Source organism: Pleurodeles waltl, chromosome 4_1 (assembly GCF_031143425.1).
Source record: "Pleurodeles waltl isolate 20211129_DDA chromosome 4_1, aPleWal1.hap1.20221129, whole genome shotgun sequence".
In the NCBI taxonomy this organism is placed as follows: Eukaryota; Metazoa; Chordata; class Amphibia; order Caudata; family Salamandridae; genus Pleurodeles; species Pleurodeles waltl.
The window spans coordinates 967,085,643-967,106,426 of record NC_090442.1 but is presented as its reverse complement, the minus strand read 5'-3'; the positions used below and the strand labels follow the sequence as shown (position 1 = coordinate 967,106,426).

Here is a 20,784-nt window from a genome sequence, read left to right as displayed (position 1 = left end):
CCACGTAAAGGTTGCCCCCCCCCAGGTCAACATTCTTCCATTTTATTGACATAAATCTTAGAGCTTGGTCAACTGTGCTCACAGCGGGTCTGAAGCCCGCTTGTAAATCAGAAAGGGCTTCAGACTCAATAATCCATTCCTCAAGGTGGGACAGAAGATGTTTCGCGTAAATTTTTGGGAAGTTATCGAGGAGACTAATTGGACGGTAGTTAGCCGGAATGTTTGGATTTCCTTTTTTGAAGATCGGTACAATTTCTGCCCCTTTCCAAGTAGATGGAACTGGAGCGCCTGCTGCAATAGTATTGCAGATAAAATTGAGGTAGGGAGCCCATATATCAGGTCTAGATTTATATAGATCACCTGGAATTTTATCTGGGCCAGGAGCCTTCCCCCATTTCAGGGAGTCTATTGCAGCTCTAGTTTCGGAAAGAGAAAAAGAAATTGGAATGATCTCTTGGTTTGATGAATCATTGGGGGGCCACAGAGAAACATCTGGTGGACCTCCATAAAGTTGCCCAAAATGCTCTACCCAAGTTGCTGAGAGGATTGTAGAGCCAGGCGCGGCTGGAGAGTCACTGTCATTATCAGCTATTAGTTTCCAAAACTTGGAAGTATTATTAGATGAGGCTGAAACCAGGATAGTGGCCCATCTGGCCTCCTCCCAACTTCTGCGTGCCTTTGAGCATTCCTTCTTATAAGCGGCCCTGGCTATTCTCAGCGTCGCAGCATGGCCTTCTTTAATTGCATCCAGGAGAGCTAGTTGTGCTGATCTGCAGGAATTATTGAACCAAGGGGCATTGTGTTTTTTATTGGAGTTGTTAACAGTCTCTTTTGTGAAAAATTGTTTTAAAAATTGGAACAGATCAGTGTGGGCTGTAAGAAGGCTATCGCCCTCCTCGGACTCATCTAACCGGATCATACACTCCATTTGATTCGCAAGCAAACTGTAGATAGATGCTAAATGTTTAGGGGAGGAGATAACAGATTCCCATTTTAGATTGCGTCTATTATTGGTTAGGGCCAGTTGGGACACGTTGGACCTAGAGTGAGGCACTATAAACGAAGGAAAAAGACCTCTGGTTGATAGAATCAGGGGATCGTGGTCGCTCACAGGCTGCTCATCTACCCTCATATCTACCATGTAACACCAAAGACGGATATCAAGAAGTATGTAGTCAATGCGACTGCTATGTACTCCGCGCCTAAAAGTGGGTCGCAAAATAGCATCCGAGTGTGAGCGGCCATTACAGGCTCGGAGGCCATGAGCTAGTGCGATGTCAGCCAAAAAGCGTGCAGATTTGTTCAATCTTGGTTTTTTGTTGGAGACTAACTGGGGGATGCCCCAATGGGCATCCTCTTCTTTACAGATTCCTTGGACTAAAGGATTAGGTTCGAAGGTAACATTAAAATCTCCACCAATTAAAACAAAAGAGGGGGAATTACTTTTAAGAACATAGTCCAAGTTTGACAGAACGTCAGACTCAAAGTGGGGACTCACATTCCTGTTATAGATATTAATTAAAAGGAGGGGTTTTTCTTCAGAAATCATTAACAATAGGGCTTGCAAGTCCGGGCAACCAGTGTCTAATTCTTCTATCTTGCACCTGAGAGAAATATTTAGCCACACGAGCAACCCTCCCGAAGGTCTCCCAGAAGATGACTTACGGGCCGGAACCCAGAAGCTTTTAAAACCGAGTCTGTATTTGGGTTCTAATGCCCATGTTTCTTGAAAAAGACAAATCAAGTGATCATTAATAAGGTTACCCCAACCTGGGCTGTGTAATTTGCTTTCCAATCCAGCTATATTCCAGCTGAGCACCTTATCGAGATCCTCTGGGCATGAGGACCCAACTCTATTCAGGGCATATGGAATCCTAGGGGAGGGACTGTCAAGGACCATGGTGCTTCGCATGGGTGGATTAAGATCAGAAGGTTTCTCACTCTGAGTCTTTAAAACCTCGCTGGGTATATCCTCAATAGTGTTAGGATTTGATGGGTTGGCCATGCAGATGTGACCCAAGGTATAGGGAGCGTTTGACTGATTAGAAATGCATTCCTCAGATGCTTGGCATATTAAACTATTGGGTGAACCCGGGACAACAAAATCGGCCGAGATGTTAAGACCAATAGGGCAAATGGACTCAGCTTCGCAGTTAGACAAAACCGCATCCTGAAAGGCATCTCCTAGTCAGTCTGCCTCGGAGAGGGAGGATAGAGGACGTCTAGAACCAATTACAGGGGTAGGCAGTGTGTGAGTGGCCGAGCCGGCCCCGTGTAATGGTGGTGATTGAGTACTCCAGGACGACATAGAAGGAGGATAGAACACTTGTAACCTGCAAAGAGAAGTTTTGCCAGTTGTAGGGTAAAGTCTGTTGGCATTTAGAGAAAGTCGTTGGACTAGATCGGGAGAATTAAAATTAATGACGATACAATCCCCTAAACCGATCTTCGCTAGAGGGCCCACCCACCCTACCCTTCTCACCATCAGTATTGAAGATGACATGGAAAAAGCAAACCCCGCATTCACATGCAACCAGTGGATAACCTTATTTTTGAGTTCGGTGAAGGATTCGGAAAAATAAGGTTTGAGTTCAGGAACATTTGATATAATAAGAACATAAGGACATGATTCAGGTGGTAAATGAAGCACTTTGGGTTCTTGAGAGTCCCAACTCTTATTCTTCTTCTGGTATGCTGGCTGTGAGGATTCCCTAAAGGGGGGGCCGTCTCCTGAATTAGTTGCTCGATTGTTCCATGAGGCGGTTCCTTTTAATAAGGGAGCTAAGGCCATATGGGGTTTGTTCGTCAGGATGCTGGGGGTTTTAGCAGAACTAGGCCAGACGTGATTTAGAGTAGGAGGAAAAGTTTTGGGAATTTGGCCTGTGTGACTAATGGCAACAGTAGAGTCATGATTAGGATGAATTTCTACAGGTAAAGAAATTGTTGGTAGCTGACTGCTCGTAAGACTTTCAAGTTTGTCCTCAATTCTTTGGAGACGGTTGGAGATAGGAAGAAGTAGTTTAGAGAGCTCATCTCTTATGAGATCCCTAATAAACTCGTTTGCATGGGAGTTATTGGTATTGTGTAAGGAGATTGATGCCATTTCATTAATAGAAGATTGGGCCAGATTGGAGGGACTCAAGGTTCTAGATCGTTTATTTTTGAGGACAGGTTCCCTACGCTTCCTTTTCCCTTTGGTATTAGATTCAGTTAAAGTAAGGGAACCTTCTATAGGGGGACACTGGGCCAATGAAGTTGGTGCGGCACAAATGGCAGGTGCAATTGGAGTATCATCTTGGATCTCTTGAAAAATTTTGGACGGAGAAGGGGAATGGATAATCGGGGCAGACTGGAGCTCTAGTCGCGGGTGGGGCTGTGAGACTGGGCTATCATGGGCTGAGCTAATGGATGCAGAAGGAGGGACAGCAAGACGACGTTGCACTAGTTCTATTTCTCTTTCAAGTTCCCCAACGGCCTTTTGTAAAAAGCCGTCCAGGGTTTGGTTAGAGTGCAATTTCCCGTCCAACCCCCCCGCGTCGTCGACCCATTTTGCTAAGAACCAGGGGTCTTGGATTTAGTGGGAGAATCAAGTAAAATCACAGCGGGGCGAGCAAAGGCAGGTTAATATTGGAAATTGACCACTAACTAGGTAGAGGCCTAGAGCTTTGGGGGAAAGCTACCCCACCACAGTGTAAATAGGCTTGAGTTTGTCCTTCGGGCAGTCAAATAGAAAGTGGTTATCTGGGACCACAGTTTAAAGTAAATGTCAGGGGGGTGGCCCTGCCCTGCCTCTTCCTGGCAATGACGGGCAAGGACGGGCCCGCCCTTGGCCCGGGCTTCGCCCGGGCGACGCCCGCGCGCGTCCCGCGGAGCGGGAGCGCTTACGTGTATTTAAAGGGCTCCTGCCCTGTTCGAATGCAGCACACAGCTGCTGCCCACCTCCTCCTCCGCCTCGTCGAAGTTCCAGCGCGTCCCGCGGAGCGGGAGCGCTTACGTGTATTTAAAGGGCTCCTGCCCTGTTCGAATGCAGCACACAGCTGCTGCCCACCTCCTCCTCCGCCTCGTCGAAGTTCCAGCGCGTCCCCCAACATGTTGTTTTCTGCAGCAAGTTTCTTCCAAGATGAAGTTTTCAGCTGAGTAGCTGATCTAAATAGCTAGGTGAATGTATTTGCAGCAGATTTGTATTTGTATGCCCAGCCGAGCTGCAGGCATGCATGCATTCAAAAATATGAATGTAGAGTGAGCTCCCAGCAGCAACGTAACCACCAGCCTTCAGTTACGTTTGCACTCTTTGAAAGAGCAAATTAAGTTTTAAAGCCATTCTTGAGTGCTAACTACAGTTTCACACTCAGTGAGATCACAGAAACAATGGCCAGCATTGATGAAACTATATTGATCCATAGTAATGACATTAAGATTGCTCTGGTGAGAATGTACAATGACAGAATTAGTTTGTCAGCCTAACAAAAAGAATGAGCCACTCGTGGTGTTCTCAGCTGGCTTGACTCCTGAAGTTCTTGCTGCCAAAATAAGATCATAGGTTGCAGTAAAATCAGCAGGAACCATTTTAAGAACTGTCCTGAAAGGTTTAGAGTTTGTACTTAATGACACATTTTGTGAAGCCCAAGAGGTCAGCAAATCATGGAATTCAACAAGAATGCCTGATGTTATCTTAACATTTTTTACATCATTGTTTAATGTCAATAAAGCTAAACTGTTAGAAACTAAAGCTCTTGAGTTTGGAACAGAAACTGACAACATTGATGAGGGCATTGAAGATATAAGTAAAGAAGTGGAAGACAATCCCATGAACTGACAGGCCTATGCTGTGCAAACGTACTGTTTTTTTTTCCAAATCATGTTTTATGAATTACATCACCGAAAAAAAAGAAAACTCTGCTACACATGATGACTCCCTACGCAATCTATGTCAAGTGCAAAAGTAGGGGGCTAAACCCTTCAATTAATAGGACTCGCGTATCAACAAGTTCTAATGACATAGTATGAAACAGGAACTTGTTAGCAGCTCATGCTGTAAAATCTTGGGAATCTGACAGCACACCACTTCCAAGTCACTTTACCTGGAAAGGGTTTACAAATGCTGCTCTTCACAATTTTGATTATGAAGACAGCTCTCTTTTGTCTGGAATATCCAGCACACATGATACTGCCATGGTGCTTTTTCACAACCGTATCAATGAAGTAGCTACTGCAAAACAAGCTGTAACTGCTGTAGACATAAACAAACAAACAAGAATGACAAATTAGGTTTTGCATATCCTGTCTCAGAAGTGAACAAGGCACAGGGTGCACTTCATTCAAAAGGCATAATGCAAAGCCAGGCAAAGTTCAATACACTCTGTTCAAAATCAGAAAACCTGAAAACTAAGTTTGTAAAGTTTGCCAAAGAATGTGAAGAAAAATCAGAACTTTGCAAGTACCGGGGAAGTGTAGCTCTAATTAAAACGTTGGTACATCCTGATCGGGAAGGTAATTGGCAGCTGCATGTGAAGACTGTGGAGTGACTGATTGCTGTGTTTCATGAATTCAATTACATAACCTACCTGAGGTATGGGTCCTGGTATTTAGAAAGTGTGAAGAAGCCAGATGTGGAAAAACCATATCTATACAGAAAATCCTTCCAAAGACATTTTGGCGGTCATTCTGACCCTGGCGGTAAAAACCGCCAGGGCCGTGGTCCGCGGGAGCACCGCCAACAGGCTGGCGGTGCTCCTTTGGGCATTCTGACCGCGGCGGTACAGCTGCAGCCAGAAACGGAAAGTCCGCGGTGTACCGCCGGCTTTCCGCTGCCCAGGGGAATCCTCCATGGCGGCACAGCTTGCTGCGCCGCCATGGGGATTCCGACCCCCATACCGCCATCCTGTTCCTGGCGGTTTCGGCCGCCAGGAACAGGATGGCGGTATGGGGTGTCATAAGAGGGCCCCACTTAGAATTTCAGTGTCTGCTTAGCAGACACTAAAATTCGCGACGGGTGCTACTGCACCCGTCTCACCCCTTCCACTCCGCCGGCTCCATTCGGAGACGGCTTCCTCGTGGAAGGGTGTTTCCCGCTGGGCTGGCGGGCGGCCTTTTGGCGGTCGCCCGCCAGCCCAGTGGGAAACCCAGAATGACCGCTGCGGTCTTTTGACCGCAGTACGGTCTTCTGGCGGTTCCCGCTTGGAATCACCCCCTTTGTGGTGAAGGGGAGGGATGGTTCAACAGATGATCCAGATTTCACAGAAAAGCTCCAAGGGAATTGTTGGTCAGATACTTAAAAGTGAATATGTTGTTTGATGGCGGTTAGTTTACCTTGAAGTTCTTTCCATTTGCAATGTTTTCAGAGAGATGACAAATCCAAAACGATGGATCATTGTGGAACTGTTCCTCACCACAAACTTGTGGGGAAAAGAAGGGAACATGTTAATAAACATGTTGGCAGCCTTCTTCATTTTATGCAGCAGCAATGAAACTCTTTTGAAATTATTGAGTCTGTGTGACTGCACAACTTTGTGACCAAACAATATGTGGAGAACGATATGAAGACATGTCTAGGACATTCACTGGAACATGGATGGAAACTATGAACAGAACAGAAGCAGGAGGGATTTGTATTGAAAGAGAAAAAGCTGTTTGACATATTCACTAACGCTAAACTTCCATGCTTTAATTGCTGTAGTAAGAGTTTCATCCAACCAGCCACTACAAAAGAGGTTACCAAAAAAAAAAAAAACACTTTCTCAAGCACATAGAGAGATGGATGTCACAAAAGAAAGGGATGAATTTATCATGGACATTCTGTTGCATTATATTTTTTCAGCAAATGTATTATTTGATGAAGAAACTGCAACCAAACCATTGAAGCAGAAACTCCTACGAAAGCTCAGAAAAAAAACTTTCACTTAAAGAATTTCAACGTGAAAAGGTGTCCTTATTGAAAACTGCTGTTGTTGGGGGCCATATGTCACAATTGCGAATGGTCAAGATTGCATTTGTGCAAATATTCGGAGAGGTCGTTCTGAATTTTCTATATATATCTAGATCAGTGTGCACCTTGCAAGAACTGCACATTGTCTTTGTGAGTTATCTTGAACTATCTGTTAAAGAATGTGAGCGAATCAGATGAGTGTCTACAAATGGAACAATTGACCTTGCCTGCATCAAATATTCAACACTTATACCTGTGCAACTTGATACATTCCGGCCATCAACATCCAACAAGATGAACTTGGAGATGTTAACTCATCAAAACATTGCTGATGCTTCATTGAACACTGAACTTAACAGCAAATTGGAGGAAGCTGACCTTCCTGTTGTGCCACATGTTGAGTGGGCTGTTCAAAATGGTTCTTATGGAGTCATTGTACTGTCAAATGACACAGATGTTATTATTGTGCTACTTAGATTTGTTGCAGTGTTTATAAGTCAAGGATTGTCAGAGGTACAGATACATTATGGAACAGGCGAGAGAAGTTGCTTAATCCCGCTTCACATTTTTGCACAAGAATCTAGACCCAGAGATTAATAATTATAATGTAGTTGATACCAACGATTGTTATGAGCGTTTGTATCTTATCATTAAATATAACTAATCACATCACTAGTACTGCTAAAATACTTTTACTATTATTAGTAGTAGCAGTATTAACAATAGTAAAATAGTCATTTTTCGTAATCTTATTGATAATAATAAAATTAATAACCACAATAATAAGAACAACTACAATACCTATAATGATCTATTGTTTAAAGGCTCTGATTTGCTCCAAATGCACTTGGTTTTAAAATGCATGCTATTTGTGTGCTATGTAGTAACAACAAATACTTATGATCTGTGTTTTTTTTAATCTATTGTTGGGCCTGTGCTTGGGGTGACGAAAAGAAGCTACATGTATTTAGCAGGTTTTCTTTGGCTGTCTCTACCTCATCTTCGAAGGTCAGCCAGGCAGAATTTCATCCCTTTAACATTTCATTGTGCGCATTCGTGAACAGTTTCATTCTCCCTGCATCTGCTGAACCCGGGTTACTGAATTAGATTCTGAAATTGTGTGTAGCATAGTCAGTAAGTTGCCATAATGCCGGCTCACTGCATTTCACCCTACAAATATAGAGGTCATTGTAATATGGAGTGAAGTGGATTAAAAAATAAAAAAGAAGAACTCCCTTTTCAGCTGCTAGAAATTGGATTACAACAAGTGAAGTTTTGATGCAGCCATGAAGGCCAGAAAATTGTTGTTGAAATGACCCCTGTAAGATATGTTAGTCCAGTAGGCAAGTGAAGCAAAAGCCCAGGCTCGTATCATCAGCTTTGACAGGCTCTTTAAAATGTACTGTGAATCCCTACGGACACGAAACAAGAAATCAATTGGTAATACAAATTACAAGACCAAATTAATCAGGTTTAATGAAATAACAATCATCTACTTCCGTGGAGTTGTTATAAGACCTCCCCAATCACCTACATTTTATATTGATACTTATCAATTTTAAACACGAGGACAGTTCAGGCTTAAATTAAACCGATAATCTGGAAATAATAAACTGATAAAAAATATCGGTAACAAATAATGTTTGTTGCTCACAAAAATGTACAAATCATGCTGTCCAATTTAGAATTTTGGGTGTTTCGAGGTAAGCCATCCTTCTAATTGCATCTCTATCCCTCGTGGTGCTTAACCTGTGCTGTGGGGGGCAGTAACGCTCGTTTCTGTGAATTTTGACCATTTTTTATCATCAGATTTTGAATCACAGTTGGTGAGTGAAAGGCTGAAACGCGAGGAGAAAAATCATAAGGAAATAGTGGCAGACGGAGAAAACGTAATGTTAATTACCACATATTTCTCAGAACCTATCTCCACTGTATAGTTTTCTATCACCCTTATGCTGTTTTGAAGCATTCTATCAACAACTACTAAATAAAGTAAACCAGTCAAATATTATTGATAACAGACAACAGCAAAATGAGACTTTATATAAAAAAAGGTTCATTTTTAATTAGTTGTAAACCCAACAAAATTATAGAAATGCTACTCACCATTCAGTGAAGCTATTGAGTCTTAATTCATAATTGCAACATGAAAGTGTACTGTATCACAACAAGAAGAAAATTAACATTTGGGAAGTGAACCGCATCTTACACAGATGTATATGTTATATGCAGCATAACTATCCAACAAATGGAACCAGAAGTTCCAGCCAGCAGAATGGCTCATACAGTTAATCGTTCAGTGCTGAATTGAATGTGAATGGTAATCATAAGGGCAAAGCTTTTCCCTGGCAAGACCAGCTCAGAGTTTCCTGTCGGAAACTGGCACCCTGATGCAGTACCCACCAACACACACACACACTTTTTGCCTGGTTTCTGGATGCAACTTGGACTGGAGTGCTCTGGGATCCTGCTAATCAGGTCCCTAGTGCTAGTGTTCTTTCCCTAAAAATTGCAAAGGTATTGATGCAATTAGCAACACCTTTGGCTGCCAATGTAAGTCACTAGTAAATGAGGGATAGTCCCTGGCCCCCAGGGCTTGGCGTACTAAGGGTAGGTCCCTGAGGGCAGCAGCACAGTTTGTGCCACCTTGTAGGGCCATGCTTCCAGATGCACTCAGCACTGCCATTGCAGTGTTCTGATGCAGTCCTAAAATGCAATCTCGACATGGCACACAGCCTGTGTATTCTGTCCACTATACACTGCATGCAGTATATGTAAGTCACCCCACTGGCAGGCTTTCTAGCCCTAAGCCAGAGTGCACTATACTGAATATGTTGGCATATATGCATGAGCAATATGCTCCTTCTGTGTCCTTGCCAAACCTGGGACATAGTAAGTGAACAGAGCAGCCATTTTAAATTCATGTGCTGGACACTGGTCAGTATGAGTTTCACAGTTTCATGACGGCCCCTCTGAACCCTGGGTTGTTTGGTATGAAACAACTCAGAATGATAAATCCAAACAGCTACCAGTATTGGATTTATTACTAAATGTACCCAGGGGCAAAAGCTAACTACCCTGGCATAGTTGCTGGCCGGTTACAACCAGCCTGCCACAACCAGGCAAGATTCTGAAACCCTGGGGTGAGAGATCCTGCTCTCTGGGTCCCAGAACAAAGCCCACACTGGGTGGAGATGCAAACACCCCTTTTCCTAAAAAATATGCACTGCCGTGCTATTGAGCTTCAAAGGGCATACTGTCCTTGCAACTCCACCGCAAGCCTTCTGCTAGCAGCAGAAGGCTGCCCCGATTGCAAACCCCCCACTTTTGGTAGGAACAATGCTGGGAAACCGTACAAAGCACAGGAGAAATGGTCAGCCGCAGCTTGCACTAAGGTGTTGCATGTGAGATGACCCCCCTATTTCATTTGACCCCATCTTGCATGGAAGGAAAATAGCCAATCAGGTGTAGGGAAGTGACCTCTGCCCACAGGAAATTGTCACTCAGTGGGTTTAGCCACCATAAGGTAGATGACCCATTGGTCACTACTAGGTACTCCCCTAAATACCCACTAAATGCAGTATTTAGTGGGCATCCCTAGACCAGAGAGACAGATTCCAAGGGCAAAAGGAGACCAGCAACGAAGAAGACCCAAGGCTCGAGCACTGAAGTCCTGCTGCAGAAAGAAAAGGCACCAAACCCTGCCTGCTGAACCCAGGACTCAACAATCGCTACTGAAGGGTTGCTTTGACTCTGGACAGACTCCACAAACCCCCCAGAGGACCTCCACTCTTCAAACCTTGCCAGAGATCTCCCTCCAGAGTGAAGATATCACTCTCTGGTAACCCAAGACCCTAGACCCAGTGAAGGTCACTTTACTGACCAGCTGCTGACCAAGGAACCAGACACCACAGCAAGCCCAAACTCCACCAAATGGACTGTGAGGACAAACCATGCAAATGTGGCAAATTTGGTGGTACTGCACCCTCCAGTGACCAAACTGTGGAATAGCCCTAAGTACTGGTCACCTCACATCAGACACCAAGAAGGACAGTCCATTCTGAACTGTAAAAGGAACAAGAGGAAGCCCCAGTCGAGGGACTTCAGACACCACCAGGAACTCCCACGAGAGTGCCCAGTAGACCTGCAAGCGACCCTCAAAGTGACCTACCTTCTGCTTCCAAGGGCACCTTTGCGCACAGCTCCTAGCTCACTGATTCACACTGCACCCAGTCACCCTGTGCCCTGCACTGAAGAACCAGCTGTGCCCTAAGGGTCCCCCTACACCTTGTGACCTTGACACTCCAAGGAGTCCCACCGCTCCTACATTTAAGTCCACCTGGGCAGTGCTGTTCTAAGTTGTCCCCCACAGTGGCCTGGCACCAGCTCCAACAACTTTCTCCAGCTGCTCCTGCCAGAACCAGGAGCTGCCTGAACTTCTCCAGCTGGTTCATAGTGTTCACCAATGACCTCGACATACCTGCAAAAGGAGACATTAGCAATTGCATTGCCCAATTTTATATGCATTTTCTCCATTGTTTCCTATGGTGCGTAATTATGCACAAAAAGACTATCTTTATTAAAACTGAAGTATTTTTGCAAAGCGGGCTCTAGTTATTCTTTTCAGTGTGTGGTCTCATTTATTGATACTGTGAGTACAACAAATGCTTTGCACTTCTCAAGATTAACCTAAATGCTCGACCAAACTACCATAAAAATTAGAGCATTATGTGGTCTAGTTTTTAATCTCTCTAAACCAACGTGTGGTTGCCTGGACTCCCTGCACAGTGTACCTAGCTTTGCACACTATATAGAGGGCAAGCCTCCTATAGTCTCTCCGTCAGGTGCTGCTAAACTGAGTATTAATAAATTGGACAGGAGTCACTCTTGTTGTATACAGTGCTTACAAACAGCTGACATGTAGTACTATCAACAATCAAATTAATCTAAACATTTAAACACAATGTAAACATAATATTTTGTGCTTAGTTTTTTTATGTGAGAGTGAAGGACACACTCAAACCTGGCCTAATTCCAAATCACAGCTTCCTTCCTCTCTTGACCAAATTGTGTTATCCTTGGCAAACAAAGTTATGTCATGCTGCTTCATTTTTCATGAATGTCAAATATTCGAGGACTTTGATATAATTCAGTTCAGGGTGTGCGCTGTACAGAACCTCACTTGCATATGTTTTCAAAGAGAATAATGTTGCTCCATAAATAATTCCTAAATAGAAAATAACCAAGCATGACACTCTCTTTTCTCTTGGTTCACTGATGGCATTATTGTCAAGGCATGAGTAGGATTTTTAAAATATTTAACAACAGTAATTTTAAAATAAGGTTGTTGAATGCAGCATTATAATATAATGTACAAAACTGAAACAATTACAATAATGTTGAATATTTTTTATTTTAAGAAACCTTAACTTATTTTATACTATGTATTATGTGTGATTTACTTGCTAAATATTCTAATGGCTTGACTCAGGCTATAGCACTTAAAACCAAGCTTATCCCTTACTTGGCTCTCCCCATTAATGTGCTGGTTGCCTACCTCTTGTAGGAACTTACATTGAAACTGTCAGTTCAAAGAGCGTTATGAAGAATACGTTCTTAGACTATGCTTAAACGGTAGGTCAAGTATGTTCCTGTGCTTTAGGGGTCTTGCCACCATATGTTTCTTACTGTAGCCTAACATATCAGATTACTTGGATGCATTTGATTGTTGGTGATAATGGGGAAGTTCATTGTTAGTGGCAGCCAGAATCAACCAGACTAATCAAATATATTCCCCTCTAGTATTCCTTGGTCACCTTTAGTTTCATTAATAGTCTATGACACAAAATGACTTGCATCATAATCATCCTTATTTTGGAAGACAATCTCTGGATGTCTTGAGCCACCTGCATTTCTGTTTTGTAAGCTTGCAGCCAGTGTTAGAATAGGTGTTATCTCCTAAGTATACACATTGTAGTACTCACAAGCTTTCTTTGATTGCTAATATCTGTGATAACTGGCTAGAGTCATAGAACAATTTAAGCTAGAAACCAGAGAATATGATGGGTTGGCAATCCATGTGCTTTTCTAATATTGCTATTTTATTTTTCCTCTCACTACAGTTACTTGCACTATGCTTTTTCCTCATTGCTCTTATCCTCTATATTCTTCTCTTGTATCTCGGTCAGTTGTTTCACATGGTCTCAAAATCTCACTTATCCAGTCCCATTCACCATCAACACCTTTAGCTGTCTTTTCTACCTTGTTACTTTGCCTTTGACCAGTTCACAGTTTCCTCTCACCGTTTCTGCACTTGCGTTTTCCACTTTATTCATTGATGTTTTATATTATATACATTGACACCCATAAATGTTTCCTATTAACCTCGAGTTAAAACATGCACATTGTATTGGTGACTGTTTAATATGACTTATTTATTCCTCACTTGATGCCTTTTTCCTTCCACAACTTTCCTTCTTACTTTAGTTCTTGCTTCCTCTCTGAGTCCTATTTTTCAGTGCCTTCATAACATTTACCTCCTCTGCTCCATTTGTTCTTTATCTTTGTCGCTTTCATTCCTTTTCTCTAATGTTTCTTCAACTCATTCTGTGTAGGTTTCCTAACATTTTACAGGGCTCTCCTTCTGATTTTTGTCATTCATTTATAAGCTTTCTATATTTCCTCCACTGTCTTTTACTTCTGTTCCTCTCTCATAAACTGGATTGCTCCAGTTTTTGCTTATCTTCATCTATCCTTTTTGCCTATTATTTCTTCTAATTTTTCTTTCTTTTGAGGTAGTCTGAAAATCTCTACACATCTACCAATTACTGTTTTTTCCCTTCGGTCTTCACAATTGCTGTAAAAATGGTGCTTGTAACATCCCCGTGCAGTACGACTATGAAGTGCACTACTCTACATAACACACAACTATAGGGAGAATCATTGACGGAGAACTTTGACTGAAACAAGTATGATTATAACCATAGTCTTACTGTGATGTATTTTTTGTCGTAACCTGTTCTTAAGAAAGAATCAATATTAAGTGGAGTTTTCTGTTGCTTCTCTTTTTATCCTTTGACTTTTTACAACCATATGCTGATTAAAGCATGGTAGTTCACACTACTGATGACATATTAGCTGAGCAGTGTTCTCTCTCCTGCTCCACACCGACCACACCTTGCTGGTATGTGTCTGGGATGGAGGGTCTAGGGCTTCCCTAGTGATTTGGAGATGACTGGTACCTTTAATCACACCATTTTGCTTTTTATTGTCATCCTATAACACTCAAAACATCACAATCTGAGGCCTGTTTATCTTGTACACAGTCTAGAAGGACTCTGGGCCCAAATGTTTCAGTCTTCTTTCGCCTTTATGACCTGTCTGTTCATTTCATCAATTCCCTGAAGGGTTGAATTTTAGGTTGGCTCTGCAGTAGCATGAGACATGTTTTGAGATGCTGATGTGGCATGATACAGATAGATTAAGGAAGAGTTAAGGGTTGCTGGTGTCTTGATTTATTTTAATGATGCAGCCAGTCCAGATCTGAGATGTTTCTTGTAGATATGATGTGGTGAGAATGGAAGCATAGGGCTATGCAGAAAATGGAGAGCATATTGGATATTGAGTTTACATTAATACACGTTGGTGACTGTTGAAAAGGTAAGATGTAAATCATTGCAGCAGTGTTTAAGGAAACCCTATGTGTGTTTCCAAGAAGTGGATTACCCCCTGGTAGTAAACTGTGTTGAAGGCAATACAGAGCACAAAACAAACCAGAGGCAGAGGTTGTTGTTTTCGTTGATGGGTGGACATTTTTGGCTATTTGAAGAAAAGTAGTTTCAGTTCATTAGAGTGGTCTGAAGCCAGATGGGTAGCTCTATAGAAGGGTATGCTACACAGTCATCTTCATCTGGGGTTGGATTGAAACTAATTTCTCAGTATTGTTACTCAAGAATGAGATGTGGATGATGAGGCAGCAGTGAGGAAGTTTGGATCCAAGAGAAGTATTTTCAACAGGGTGGATCTGTCCTGGGTTGAGGGCATCTGTGTAGGTTCTAAGAGGTGACAATGTTGAGTCAGGATGTGCGCATATCTTCTCACAGAAATTTTACAAAGACTGATGGTATGAGTTTCTCTTTGTCAGAGATGCTTAAGCTACTTAAGGGTGTTGTTTAGTTGATTGTGTCAGACGTTTTTGAAGGCTATCCACTTGGCTGTGAGCCTTAAGGCATTTGATGCAGTTTGGATGGCTGCTTAATGTTATTTGTGTGGGTTCCAATTTGGCCATTCATCTCACTGAAGAAGCTACTATTTGGTGATGCACCATGTAACAAATTGGGTTACTGTTTGAGGCTGTGTAAGAAAATTGGTTACTGATAGAGTCTTAAGCAGCAACTGCAATTCTTCTCAGGGTAAAGCCACAAGCAAATTCTAAATTAACAATTAGCAAATTAACCTGTGCTCAACCCTGGGGTAGCTTGATACAGAGCAGTCGGGCGTAACTCAGAAGTAATGTGTGGCATATGTGTGCAACACTTCCAACAGTAATACAGTGTAAACACACCCTAAAACAAGCCCACAACAGGATTAGAAATATAGAGTGATCTTTAATAAATAAAACAAGACCATAATGATAAAAATCCAATTAGTAGAACTAGAGATAATTAATTGTAGGTATTTGAAGAAAATAGCACAATGCATAAAGCAAAAACAATAAGATGAAGGATGGAATGATTAAATTAACCTCAGCCACTGGCAATCGCTCGAGCTGAATCCCAAACCATTGTTTATTACCCACCGTGCCACCTCAGTTGGGCCCAGCCATATGAAATTACGTTTGACTATGCTCCCAATGGAAACCGTCCAGCCCGAACTGTCAAACCAGGGCCTCCCTGGGCCAGAAACAAGTATCCGGGGACTGGTTTTGTGGAATCAACCCTCATCAGCCAGGCTAGCTTGAATTCAGTGGCACAGTGAGCCTGGGACCCACGTCTGCGCATACCGGGGGAACTTAGGGCCTCATTGCAAAATCATCAAGGTGATGGAGGGAATGCTTCAATTACTCTCAGGCACTGGAAATTGCTTGGGCTGCATCGCAATCCATCAGTTTTTTTGCCCAAAATGCTACCCCAGTTAGGACCCAGCTATATGCAAAACAGACTTGAACCTACTCCACGTCGGAACAGTCCAGCCCAAACTGCAAGGCCAGGTTCTGCCTGAACAGGAAACAAGTAACCTGGGACCAGTTTCATGGAATCAACCCTCATCAGCAGACTAGTTTGAATCTAGTGGCACAGTGAGTCTGTGACCCACGTCTGGGCATACTTGGTGCACTTAGGACGGCAAATACAAAAACAACAAGGTGATGGAAGACAAAATGTTGGGAGGAAGACCACCCTAAGGGTGACGGGTCTAACACACTGATCGTGAGATTAAATGATCTGTGAGTGGGATGATGCATTCCTTGTATGGCTTGCCAGTCTTGAATAATGTTTTTGTTTCGTTTTAGTCACTTTCTTGATGGCCAATGGTAAAAGCTAGCTTTGGTGATGAGTGATATGTGTGTCAGTGGAGCATACTGTGCAGAGTCTGGTCACTGGGTGTAGCTTCCTTATCTTTTTAAGTCTACATATGGCACGCTTGCTGTCCAAGGTTAGTTGGAACTATTAGGGTGCTGAGGAATGTGACATGGAATATGAAGTTAGGTTCCAAACATTTTTCATTGTTGTATTGTTTAATGGGTTTGTTGATATATGATATAGGCACAGGGGTTTAAAATGTTGCTGGATTCTTCTTGTAAGGCATTTGAAGGGAGATCTTTGAAGGAGCAATTATCTCCACATTTTGGATGCTGTGGATATGTCAGTAATGTGAAAAGCACTGAAGTGGAAGAAGTAGTAGTCAATCCAGACTTATTAGGGAATTGCACTTGATTGTTAATGGGGTCAAGGGTTTTACCTTTGGAGTAAGTGGGTTTCATGGCCTGATACTTGTGTCAAGAGGAGTGTGATGAAGAATTATCTCACTCAGGGTTTGTTCGCTGGGAAGATTAAGGGCCTGATTTAGAACTTGGCGGATGGGTTACTTATTGGGATTTAGATTTCAGTGGAAAGGATATCCATCACCATTGTGATGGAGGAACCCAGCCTGCTAAGCTCTAAATCAGGCCTAAGTCTTGAAACAATGTGATTATGGCTGTAGTGAATGGCAACAGAGGTTTTCTGGGATCTTATTAGTACAATTCTTTTTGGGTTCAGCAGGTCTGTAGGTCAGATGAAGGAGACTTACAGAATGTGTTATATAAGGAGCTTGATTGAGGTATGTGTTGTTGGGTTACTGAATCAATGCACCAAGGGTGTTGTGTCCAGAGTCAAATTAGATAACTCTTGATATTTCTGTCAACGTTTGCATTTCATTTCCACACTTACTTGAAGTAGGAAAGTCCTTATGCTAGTGAGCAAGGATTTCCTCACAAAAATACTGGCACATCAACTCAATGGCCTCTTTAGGTGTTAGAAGAGGGGACATGCTCTTTCTTTAATACCAAAGTATGTGGGGAAATTCCTACAAACTGCAATTGGTGAATGTCTGCATACATTATGTAACTGGGGATTCAAAACATGCTTTGTAATATGTAATAACATAATCCTTAGCTTAATCAGGTTGTGATAGATGTGATAGTATGAACATACAACTACAAATTGCTTTAATTCATTGATTAAGCTGTTACATCATTGCAGGAGATACCGTTGTCTCAAATAATGATTTGTGCTGTATACTCTGTTTATTACTGGTTAAAGTTAGTAAAATTTCATTTAGAATTTAGTATTATGTTAAAGCATCTTGAATAAGCATGTAATGTTTATGCATTCTGTAATTCACATAGTTCTGTACATTATTTGTGTTTCGCTTCTTTATGCTGTACTCTTACAGCTTGTTATAAAAACTGACTTACTTTTGCACTGGAAATTAGGTACAACAAATGTGCTCCAACATATTTTACCTGAATTTTAAAAATTGTAGTTGGACTTAAATATTTTACAATTTAAGTTGTATTTTTTCATTTATTTTTTTATTCCAGGGGCTGTTGGTGTTTTTACAGAATTTACCCACAAAGAACTGGGAAAATGAGGAAATCAGTATATTACTAGCAGAGGCCTACAGATTGAAGTTTGTGTTTGCTGATGCTCCAAATCATTATAAAAAACATGTGTTGCTAAGTTAAAAAAATGTGTTTGTGTAAAATAATATTCTATATCTTTGTTGTCACATAAAAAATAATATATTATGTAAGCTATAAATATATAAAGTAGAATGAATATTTCTAGGATAAACTCACATTTTACGAAAATTAGGAAATCTGCCAGAAATTATGCAACTGGGCTTGGAATGTTAAACAATATTTAATTTAAGAGAATACAAGATACTATTAATCAACTGCCTCAATTATGTAATATTTCTCTAAATGCATAATCTTTCACACTTTTATTTTAATGGCGGTTGAGAGAACTCGCTTTTGCCTTATTTTATCAAATCAAATGCTTTAAATTTGTGTCTGTACAATTTCCATTTTGTTATATTCTTATCTATACAGTATTTTCCATGTAGGTATATATATATATATATATATATATATATATCAATCACCAAACACCTATAAAAGTCACTCCAGTTAACGCTCTACAATAATACAAAATGCAGCAGTGATTCAAGAAAGAGATGTTATTAAATAATTAATAGTCACATCCAGTAACACCATCTTGCTTCTCATTAATAGTTACATATGAAAATTGATTTAGTATCTTTTCTTAAAGATTATATACAAGTGTGTTGCTCAGAAAATATACTAAACATTTTTGTGGCCATTATTTGGTTTTAGCTATTGACTTCTTCAAAAATGAACATGCTTTATACATGCCATGTTGCTTAGCAAAGGCCTGACTGTACATTTTATATTTGCAACACGAGCTATTTTAGCACTTCTCTTCTCATTCATATCATTGTTGTAAAGTAAAAGATTGGATGTGAGATTAAATATCAAAAAGCTCTTCTCAAGTATTCAGAATTTGTCTAGAATAAATGATTTATATGACTTATCTATTCATCAATTTGGTGTGCCATTAATAAAAAATCAAAAGCATATTTTAAAATCTGGTATATTTTCTCTTGTTTTCTTTTGAAAGTGATATTTTAAAATGTTTACGCAGATTGTTACTGTAGCTGTAAACTTGGCACTCAGAATATTCAAATGTAGCTTTTCCTTTTGGAAATTGAAAACTTGGACTAGGATCATATCAAATGTCCAATTGTATTTATAACATTATAAATTTTAAAAATAAACATTGGTCAGACACCATATTTTACTTGTGTGTCTTTCTGGATCCTAATTAACAGAAATTCCAAAACACATTAAAATACCCTTATATCGGTTGAAAATTAATTGAATCTTTAAATAATGTACTATATATCTTAATGACTACAAACTCAACACTTGGTTGCATTTGTCATATTTAGGGATCATATTGTTCTGCTGTTTTAATAATATTTTCAGATGTTCAATCAAATGATAAGAAGCATATTAGTTTCCTAATTTATTAATAAATGGATGATGACGATGTACAGTAAAATATAAGATATCCTGCAAAATAGATAGCTAATGGTAAACAAATGAAAACAAGAATGTATAAAACAACAGTGGTCTTTCATTTTAAATGCCGAGCTCTTTAAAATATGAATGTTTTATAAACAATGAACATGATACCATTGCAAAAATCTAAATAAAAATTTCTGTTGCTCATTCATTTGCCTAGTTATGTCAAAAGGTTTCTGTAAATTATTATGTTTCATTATGTGGTTTCATAGGCAGTTCTTCTAAATTCCAAAACTGCATGACTCCCAGTTAAAGCAGGAATATGTAATTACTTCCTTCACATGCTTTAGTGAGACATAGTCCTCAATGCCTTTAAAAAAAAATATAAATTCAAGTTCTACTTCAGGTCTTTGCCTATATGAACAGTGGCGGGTTATGTTCTGGTTGGTCAGTGTAAGGACAGAATGTTGGGCCTATTATTGACTGTGCAAATTAATTGCATTTAGAATCATGACAGACAGGGTTTTCAAATGTAGGCATCTTTGGAAATGGGATCCCTAGTTAACTAATGTTGTACCCTGTAGGATAGGGTAAAATTGCTGGAAGGCCATGTCAGTAACAGAAAATGCTATATGTGTGCATGTGTACTTTTCCAACTTATATAATTAGTATAACCTTGTAAGCAACAGGTATATAAAAACCCAGTAGTAAAATGACAACATAAGTGTAAGATCTAAGCGAAAACGTCATCCAGCAGTCAGAGAGGTATATTATTTGTATATAAGAGATAGCATAACATTATAGGCAATTACATATTTTTCAAAATTTGCTGGCTGCAATCCCTTTTCTTTATAGCAAAACATATCTTAAAACATCTTAAACATGGCCATTTGCTATGTATTTTCGTATATATATGTGGAGAAGTGTGGCACAATGGTTAGAGAGGCAGACCCTGATGCAGAGATCTGGCCTGGGACCAGGGTTCAATTCCTGCGTCAGCGGTTCTTGGGCTCAATTTCCCTGGACAGGATATTTCTCGCCTCAGTGCCTAAACTAACTCATGGGTCTCACTCTGCAACTCTGGGCAATAGCTTGCTTAATCTCCACAATGGCCCCAACAGCGCTGGGATGCCTGGCTTCACCTTGGGGGTTGCCCAGGACTGGGCATCTTACAGGGAAAGCCAGGAGGGGTTCCACAGCGGTATGCGTTCAGCGCCTCGATACCTCCGGGTCGGAGTGTGCTTTACAAGTACGAATTTACATTTACATT

At 40.9% G+C, this 20,784-nt stretch overlaps 1 protein-coding gene across 2 annotated transcripts in view; it reads left to right on the top strand.

Annotated features, from left to right (window-relative positions):
- TBC1D22A (TBC1 domain family member 22A) overlaps positions 1-19,064 on the top strand; it is a 1,763,002-nt gene extending 1,743,938 nt beyond the window's left edge. For both annotated transcript variants that reach the window (XM_069229720.1, XM_069229719.1), the window contains one exon: positions 18,006-19,064. In XM_069229720.1, the coding sequence (XP_069085821.1) occupies positions 18,006-18,149 (144 nt within the window). In that variant the 3' untranslated portion in view covers positions 18,150-19,064. The remainder of the gene's footprint in view (positions 1-18,005) is intronic.
- Positions 19,065-20,784: the final 1,720 nt, after the last annotated feature.